Source organism: Misgurnus anguillicaudatus, chromosome 5, assembly GCF_027580225.2.
Source record: "Misgurnus anguillicaudatus chromosome 5, ASM2758022v2, whole genome shotgun sequence".
Taxonomy (NCBI): domain Eukaryota; kingdom Metazoa; phylum Chordata; class Actinopteri; order Cypriniformes; family Cobitidae; genus Misgurnus; species Misgurnus anguillicaudatus.
In genome coordinates this window covers 28,963,590-28,973,045 of record NC_073341.2, presented here as the reverse complement: position 1 = coordinate 28,973,045, position 9,456 = coordinate 28,963,590, and the positions used below count along the sequence as shown (strand labels likewise).

General features: G+C 38.6%; 1 protein-coding gene across 1 annotated transcript; it reads left to right on the top strand.

Moving 5' to 3' along the window:
* The first annotated feature begins 253 nt into the window (after nt 1–253).
* On the top strand, nt 254–9,287 carry mfsd12b (major facilitator superfamily domain containing 12b). The gene is made up of 10 exons (XM_055168100.2): nt 254–904; nt 1,369–1,579; nt 1,965–2,097; nt 2,271–2,465; nt 2,550–2,642; nt 3,442–3,534; nt 3,620–3,790; nt 4,146–4,240; nt 4,583–4,707; nt 7,346–9,287. The coding sequence occupies exons 1-10, from the start codon at nt 637–639 to the stop codon at nt 7,414–7,416; spliced, it is 1,455 nt and encodes a 484-aa protein (XP_055024075.1). The 5' UTR covers nt 254–636; the 3' UTR covers nt 7,417–9,287.
* Nucleotides 9,288–9,456: the final 169 nt, after the last annotated feature.

Genomic DNA, 9,456 nt, shown 5'->3' with positions numbered 1-9,456 from the left:
TTTCAAGTTTTTGGTCTATATTTAACATTTAAGTACACATGGAAGTCAAGAAAAGTAAAAGTACACTATTTTTATGTAATTAGGTATTAAATACATTTTAATATGCAATATAAAAAGTATATGCTTTAATGTAGTGAACATTTTTTAGTAAAGTCAGTTTCTCCCAAGACAAACACACTGATAAAGCACAGATCCTTGGAAAATGTAACTAAAATACTCAAGTTGTGTCCACCTCTGCAGAAAAGGTACAGTTTTTTTTACTGTAAAGGGGCACGTGCCATAATAAAAGCATGTCACGGTAAATCCCCCGCCCTCTATTGCTCTATTATAGTGTCTTGTCAGAAAGCGAAAACAGACCGCTGGACGCTGATCCTAGATTATGGAAACAATTTCACTTTTGCTTCAACACTAAAGTCTCGTGTATTTCCATCCGTCCTTGCGATGGATGGGATCCAAACTTTAATTCAAGAAAGCGTTTATATTTCACGAGAGCTGCTGAAGGCAAAATGTATCGGTTTCTGTTACTTTAGTGTCTACGCTGCTGTGAGGTTGGAAGTCTGCGTGATGCCGCAAATCGCCAACGCGTCTTAACGCTAAATCTCAACCGTGACTGAGACGCTCATTTTTTTATTCACAATGTCGGATGAGTCGATAACTTTACCCATCTGCCGGCGACTGACTTACGCCGTCGGTCACTTTTTCAACGATCTCTGCGCGTCTATGTGGTTTACTTATTTACTGGTCTATTATCATTTAGTTGTGGGTCTCGAGGACACAAACGCAGGTTTGTTACTTCTGATCGGACAGATCGCGGATGGGATTTGCACTCCTCTCATCGGATACGAGTCCGATCGGACGGCAGGATGCGGAAAGTACGGGAAAAGAAAGACCTGGCATTTAGTGGGTATGACTACTGCACTTGCATTTCACAGCCCACTGCTTGAATGAACATAACAGCTACCTAACTACAGCTGACGAGGATGTCAATATTTCTTTATTTTTTTTGCTTTAAAACTTTAAACATTGGATAAATCTCATATTTGATCCAACAAAGCAATTTACAGTTCTTGTAAGCTATACGCTTCGACCCCTTTATTGGGTATCGAACCAATAATCTTTTGTTTATTTTAAACCAACCTCTTGGGCTGAAACAACCCAAATTTTTTGAGTTTATCCTAATTCTGCCTGACATACTTGATGCCTGCTGTATTTTGGTTTTCTAAAGGTGCTTTGTTTTCAGTAAAGCCTCTTTGCAGCAGAGCACATTGAGAAAATCTCTAGGAATCAAGGATGCAATGTACAAAAAACAAATTAGATTTTATTTCTCAACTACATTTGGTTCAATTTGTTGTCGATTTCTCCCTACAGGAACATTGTGTGTGTTTGCCTCCTTTCCCTTCATATTCAACCCGTGTGTTGGATGCGATCAAGACACCCCACAGACAGCAGTGCTCATTTACGCCATCCCTTTCATTATCATTTTCCAGTTTGGTTGGGCTGCTACTCAGATATCCCACCTGTCACTCATCCCCGAGCTGGTCACGTGTGAGCATGCCAAAGTAGAACTCACATCATACAGGTATCTTACCTTGAAAACAGACATAACCAACCACTGTGTGTATAAAATTGTGACCCACGTGTCTGTGAAATCCAGTCTCATAATCAAATGATAAGATTAGAAACATCATAGTTTAATTTTGATATCAATCTTTGACATGGACTTACTCAAAATGACTTTAGGCAAGTTTTCCTTGACTGGCTCCCAATAATAGTAATGTGGGATGATGATAATCTTAGAGTAAATCTGTTCCATTACATCATCAGGCACGGATCATTGCTTAAAGAGGAAACTGCAAGATGTTGTTTCCTCATTTGATAAAAATACTCCAACTTGTCTTAAAGGTGCATTCTTGGCGGTATTATTCCGGATGATTTTAAAGTTTTATCATCTTGTGCCTGTGCAGGTATGCTTTCAACGTGGTGGCCAATATTACTGTATACGCTGTGGCATGGCTCTTGTTTCACTTTCAGTCACAAGATTTGCGTGACCCATCTGGCTCACAGAATCTGGGCTGGGCTGATGTTACTACATTCAGAGTGAGTAACTGCAGATATTTCAAATGCTATACATATAGCAACATGACTTATGATTTTTAAGATGATATTGGAATGTACAGTTTTGATATCAGAATGCAAAGCATGCATGAAATTAGGATTACTACATACTACAAAATGAAATGGCTAAGCATACAGTATTTGTGTTTTTGTAGTATCTGGCCCTGACTGTGTGGGGCATTGGTACAGTTTTCTCGATCATCTTTCATCTGGGGACTAAAGAGAGAGTCTGTTCTCAGAACAGTGAACCTGAAGCTGGGGAGTGTCAGCCTCTAATCCCCCGATCTTCTCGGACATCTGGACCTCTGCTCCGATGGAAGCACTGGCTTATTGAGCCTGCATTTTACCAGGTGATCACTTCAGAGAATTTTACTTTTTTTATATTCACAATATTTTTCTAAGGCAAATAAAATATTTTTTTTGCAATTCTCCAGGTTGCCTTACTATATATGTGCACAAGACTGATTGTAAATTTGTCCCAAACCTACATCCCTATGTATCTGACAAACTCCTTATCACTGCCAAAGGTAAGGAAGTTTATTAATTCGAAAGCCGTAATAATTATGGCTGAATCACCTTTCGGTTTGCATGTTAAATCTACATTTATTCTTTTAGTAGACACTTATGAGGAACTGTCTGAACTTGTTTACCGAAATCTAATTTACGTATGGGCACAAAATAAATCCCCTAGAGTTAAACATTGGATTTTTACCGTTTTGAAATCCATTCAGCTGATCTCCAGGTCTGGCGGTACCACTTTAGCATAGCTTAGCATAATCCATTGAATCTGATTAGACCATTAGCATCGCGCTCAAAGATAACCAAAGAGTTTTGATATTTTTCCTATTTAAAACTTGACACTTCTGTAGTTAAATCGTGAACTAAGACCAACGGAAAATTAAAAGTTGCAATTTTCTAGGCCGATAAGGCTAAGAACTATACTCTCATTCCGGCGTACTAATCAAGGACTTTGTTGCTGTAACATGGCTGCAGCAGGCGTAGTGATATTACGCACTGCCCGAAAATAGTCCCATTGGTTACTTTCAATAGCAGGGGACTATTTTCAGGCACTGAAAAAATATCGAAACTCTTTGGTTATTTCTTAGTGCAATGCTAATGGTCTGATCAGCATGGTCTCATGGCTAATCAGATTCAATAGATTATGCTAAGCTATGCTAAAAGTGGTACCACCAGACCCAGAGATCAGCTGAATGGATTCCAAAACTGTAAAAATGTAAAAAAAATTAAAAAAGTGGAGTGTCCCTTTAAAGCAATCCTCTGCCAATTCAGCATTCTTATGCACCATCTTATGCAACTGTTTTTCAGAACTTTATTGCATCTATTCCTCTGGTCATGTATGTCAGTGGGTTGGTGTCCTCCCTGGTTATGAAGCCTGTCAGCAAACGGATTGGCACATCTGTGAGTGTTACATTTATCCTCTTTATGCTTCAGGACGCTAAATTAAAGTGGAAGAAATGTATCCAACGTCATTTTTTCTTGATAGATGACCTATTTTGTTGGCCTCTTGCCAATCATGGTGTTTTCCTATTGGGTGTTGCTGGACATGAACATGGGTCAGCGGGTTTACGGAGCGGCCGTTTTGCTGGGGTCTGGGTCTGCTGTGATTCTGGTCATGTCACTGTCCATGACCGCCAATCTCATCGGAGATCAAACGGTACTTGATATTTCAAGGAGATGATATGCATACAGTAGCCTAGCATTTTTTTTCTTAATAAGCAAGTCAAGTTTATTTATTTATTTAGCTCACAAAGAGTGGTAAACACAGAAAAAAGATAATAAAAATAACAGTAAAAAATATATTAAATCACAATAAAAACCAATGATACAAATGAATGTAAAATTGCACAATAAAAGAAAATTAGATTTTAAAATCTGTATTATAAAAGAAATTCACAGTGCGCAGTTAGCTCAAAACCGATTTTGAGTGTTTACTTTAAATTTTAAAATAAAAAAAATTAAACAATTTTAACAGTGCTAATGGGAAAATGTAAATCTGTTTTTTTTAACAGCAAAGTGGTGCATTTGTGTACGGAGCGATGAGCTTTACCGATAAGGTGGCGAATGGACTTGGAGTTATGATAATACAGACATTACACCCATCACAGTAAGTATGCATCGTCACAGTATGCATCTTTAAATAAAGACCTATTGAAACCAGCAGACAGAGCTGCATAATGGCCAGAAATGTTGAATCTTTAAATACCTTCCGTGTCTGCAAATTTTCACAGTGGCTTCATTTGTTGTGGATAATCAACTTAACTCATTTAAGGACAAATATTGCAGTAGTCAAAACAGTAGTAATACACTTTCACTTCCTTTGGAAAGATTGTGTGTGTGCGAAAATTAAAAGGCTATAAAAATCATTTAAAAAAATCACATTTCTCATCATTGTCTTGTGTGCTGTTCTGGTTTTCACTTTGTCATCATTATTTTACTTTCTTGACAGCATGCATGATTCTGACTGCATTGGGTTTTACCACAACGTTATGGTGATTGTTACTGGAGGTGTGGCTGTTGTTGCAGCCCTTTGTCTCTGTACTATTTTCATCTGGCCAATCAAAATTCGCAGATGTGAGTATGGGTAATTTCTGTGTCATACTTATATTGTAAATATGTCAAGGCAGGATCACTCACCATACGTCCCTTTGCCTACATTTCTACATAAACTAAACTACGTTGCTCCAGGTATATCACTGCATATTTCGATGAAATGTCCACTAGACGTTTGGTTTTTATCCGTTCTGATGCAGAATTTTTACGAAGCAGACACATACACAAATTAAAACCAGCTTGTCTTAAATTAGAGTTGTGCCATTTGGTACTTATTTATAGTCAAATAAAAAACCTGGCGAATTGTGCTGTCCTTGCAGTTTAATTTTATTAAAACACAGCAAACTTAAGCGGCGTGTACACCCCCACTAGCAAAGGCGGAGCGACGCGATCGCATTTCTCTAATATGGAAGCTTGCCAATTTCCGGCAACCATTGGCGACAGGACGTTGGAGTGTCCACCTATGCGACAAAGTTGATAACAGTTCAACTTTATGCAGATGACGAGAAACTTACTGTGCATGTACACCGTCGTCACTGTGTGTCGCTAGCCTCTTTCAATGAGGTCTTTAGGAGGCGTTCCTAATTCTTGTTGTCCTAGTAACACTTATAAACAAATGAGTAAGGGGCGGTTCACATATCGCGTCTTTTGCGCGCTCAAGTTCGTTATAGGCGCGCGGTATGCGTGCTCATAACGAAAGCGACACACTCGTTTTTTCAGGCGCGTTTGCACTGCATCGAGTTGAAAACATTTCAGCTTTTCAGAATGCCGCAAGCGCACCGCAGATCATGTGACAAGAACCAACCAATGGTTGCGTTTTCCGCTCGGTTTTAGACGCGAAATGTGAACCGGCCCTAACTCTTCACTACAGTAACTGACGAAAGACGGATGATGTGAACTCCACTGCTTTACACTCATTGGTTGTCGCTTTCGAAAGTAGCTCGTCATTTGCATGAAGTTGAACTGTTTTCACCTTTGTCGTGTGGCTGGACGCGCCCACTTCCTGTTGCCAAAGGTCGCCAGAAATCGGTTCAGACCACCAGTGACTTTGTCGATGTTTGTCGCCCATCTTTTTCAATTAAGTCGTTAGGAGTCGCTTATCAATCTGGTTGTCATAAACAAATGAGTACCGTCCACTCCAGTAACTGACGAGAGACGGATGGCGTGAACTTCACTGCCTCGCTCTCATTGGTAGTCGCTCCTGAAAGTCACTCATCATTTGCATAAAGTTAAAACTTTTATTAACCAGTGGCGGCCGGTTTTTTCGAGGGTGCCTGATGCGAAGTTGTCACAACATGTATGTAGCCCGTCATGTGTGTGGTTCGTAATTTCAAAATATGTGTTCTGCGCGTCGAATGATCCTGTGTGCATCACGTGTCTTGTCAAAATAAGTGCCTGCTGCAGACACGCAAGGGTTTATGATAAAAGAGACGCTCGCGTTTGCCAGATACTCGCATAATCTCATGCGTAATCAGAGTTTACTGTTAAGGGAGTGTCTTGCGCGTATTTTGTGAACGTGAGCGTCTCTTTTATCATAAACGGTTTTGACGCGTGTGCAGCAGGCACTTATTTTGACAAAACACGTGATGCACATGGTTCGCATGGCGCAACAAACAAATATTTTGAAAACACAAGCAACACGCATGACACTCCGAACACATTTTTTGAATTTGCGCCCCTCGGATGAGCAGTCACGAGCTGCCACTGTAACTTTGTCGCATTATTGGACACCCCATCCGGTCGCCAACAGTCACTTTCGCTCGTGTCGCCGGAAGTTGGCAGGGTTCCATTGAAATAAATGAAATTATTTCGCTCTGCTACTGCGAGTTTAACACGAAGCTTAAAACATGCAAATGTATTTTGATCATTCATTTCTGTCCCCTGAGCTGCCACTGTGTTCCTGTAAACAGCAAGTTTTTGACATGCCTCAGGGATGATCAATCCTCCTGACAGTAACGACATTTATCCGCCACAGTCACACAAGCATGAACTGAAGAATATACAACAAAATGTTCAGTATTGTCTGCTGTGTAACCTTGAATGAACTCGAATCAAAACGGAGAAAAAACAAGTGCACTCCAACCGAAAGATGCAGCAATACAAACCAGGAGCAAAATTTCAGGTTATGCAGAAAAGTAGGCAAATGTGCGTAGTACTAATGAGCATGTGGTTTACATTTTATTATTGTTTATCTACAGAAATGTTCAGAAATCTTCTGCAGATGTAATCTCTTCTCTAAATTAAAAGGGCAAAGTCTATAGAAAGGGAAAATTGTTGGCTTCAGAATACAATCCCTTACAAAAAAGTAGTGATGATAGAAATACCATTGAACTTTGATAAATACTATGATGTACATACTTATTTAGTTAGATTACGTATGTATATACCATGGTCGTTACATTATTGTTAGTGCTGAACATTTCTGTTGTCTTTCTCTTATATATATATATATATATATATATATATATATATATATATATATATATATATATATATATATAAATAGTATGATTGCACATTTCCCCCTTTATGTGTTTTACTTCATTTCAGTGCTATAGTATTGTGTGCCCACAGCTAATGTCTTGTCTGAACCCTGAATTTGGTTTTACTTCCTCATATTTCAATTATAAACTCACTTCCTCGTGCTCTTCGTGTCTAGGGTTCATCACAGACCCGATGGGTACACAAGATGAGACAAACAGCTGCGTGATCAATGGAAGAGTGAACTGATGGAATCAGCAATCATTAAAAAAAAACTTTGCGTTTCCTTTTGTGACTTACCGGGAATAAGGAAGCTGAGAAATGGGCTTCACTGTGGTCACGGGTGCCTGCCTCAGCAATTTACATACGCAGGTTTCTGGATTATTCAGACATTATCTCCCAAGAGAGTATTTGTGAGTCATATTTGTAATATGAACTCGCTTCTGTCACATGTGAACAATGTTAACACATTTAAGAGATAAGATTTGAAAGTAGATTCTGCTTTTCTATAGTTGTCTCAAGGAACTTTTCCAAAACAAAAGATCACATTGGTAGAAAAATATCTAGGTTGCATTTATACATTTATATTTTTAAAGGGACACTTCACCCATTTGCATTAAGCTTTGTATCATTAGAACCCCAATCATGTTTTTGAATGGTCATGCATCAATCCCTCAGTTTCCGCTGAGACAGGAGAAATACAGATTTCAGTGTTGCACTTCCTTCTTTCAATGATGTAAAAATCATCATTTTGCATCATTGAAAGCAGGAAGTCCAATATCTTTGTTGAGGGGGTGAGACCATAGATATGTATAAAGGCTAGATGTCTCGCCCTCGCTGCTGGCCAATTGAGTGAAACGTCCGCATTTTGGCGGCCATCTTACCACAGGGCGCTCGCTCACTCGTGGCATTGGGTTTTAATGATGCAGGTGCTTTTGGGTGACCATGGCTTGCTTAATTTTTTACCGATTTTCAAACGGTTTGGTTTGTTATAAACGTCAAAGATGTACCTATGACACTGCATACTTATAAAAAAATAAATAAATAAATCATGAAACATGTTAAAGCATCCAGAATTATAGCCACGTTAATAACGTTTGTAAAGAACCAAATCGTTTGAGAGTCGGTGGAAGGTTGAGCGGGTTGTGGTCGTTTGGGAGTACCTGCACCATTGAACTCGATGCTACAAGTGAGGTAAGATGGCCGCCAGGTGATGCCGTTAGAGATTCCGCCGTAAGACATCTAGCCTTTATACATATCTATGGGTGAGACTACAAACACCCCTTTTCTCAGTCAAATAGGCACCAAATTCGAAGTGTATGGTACATTTCGACTATAAATATGACGTACTTTCAATAAAGATTAATGTGAAATGCTCCTTTAAAACATTTATGTTTATTTTCAACAGGATATATTTACTGATCATACTTCACTGTTGTGCTTTCTTTTTTATTGTTCATTTTGAGAGTACATTTCCCCAGGGATGCTTGTTTTACAGTCTACAAACTGGGGTCTCTTTGGAGTTTAAACCTTACACCCTTTAGGTTTTGTGCCCACTAAGCAACACCAGTCTACTGTGGTGTGTATTTGTCTTGTATACACTACGTGGAATAGTCACGCTAGCTACTTTATTAACAAAACCACCTAACTATGAGTCCAGTAAAGCTTGTTTGGGCAGTTTCGGAAATGCCTGTACTGAACATTTGATACTTTTAATATGCTCATCATCTCACACGTGTCCTATACCAAAAAACAAGTCCTGCAGCAGTGGTTTAGACATGTTTCTTTATATTTCAAATGTTAGTTCTTCTCTGACTGGGTCTGCATTCTACATTTCATTGACCATGATTAAAAATATTTAGTTGTTCATAGCCTTGAAAACTACCTTGTTAGTTGCAGGAATATAACACATACTGTACAATAATTCTGCATTGACATTTTGTGTTCACTTATTGTGCTTTTAAACAGCGGTAACAAGCCTGTCCACTAGAGGGAGACATGACAAGAAAATAATTGTGTCTGCTGTGGATTTGGGGATTTTTTCTACAGTATATTTTGTATACCAGAATTGATTGTTTTTAAAAGAAATGCAAAATAATAAACAATCATTTACACTTACATTTATGAATTCAAGCTACATATTTTTATGTGTGTTCCTTGGGAATCAAACCCACAACCGTTTTAATTGAGCTATGCATGAATATTGATCATTGACAATCATACATACAGTCATTTTTTATTGTCTGAATTTATTTTAATTTGTCTCTGATAATTTGAAAATAGTAAATG

What these genes read in the sequence shown, in the direction of transcription:
- mfsd12b (XM_055168100.2), top strand. Translation starts at nt 637, where the DNA reads ATGTCGGATGAGTCGATAACTTTACCCATCTGCCGGCGACTGACTTAC. An exon ending in ACTCCTTATCACTGCCAAAG is followed by an intron (nt 2,643 to 3,441) that starts GTAAGGAAGTTT and finishes ACTGTTTTTCAG; the next exon opens with AACTTTATTGCATCTATTCC. An exon ending in GCAAACGGATTGGCACATCT is followed by an intron (nt 3,535 to 3,619) that starts GTGAGTGTTACA and finishes TTTTCTTGATAG; the next exon opens with ATGACCTATTTTGTTGGCCT.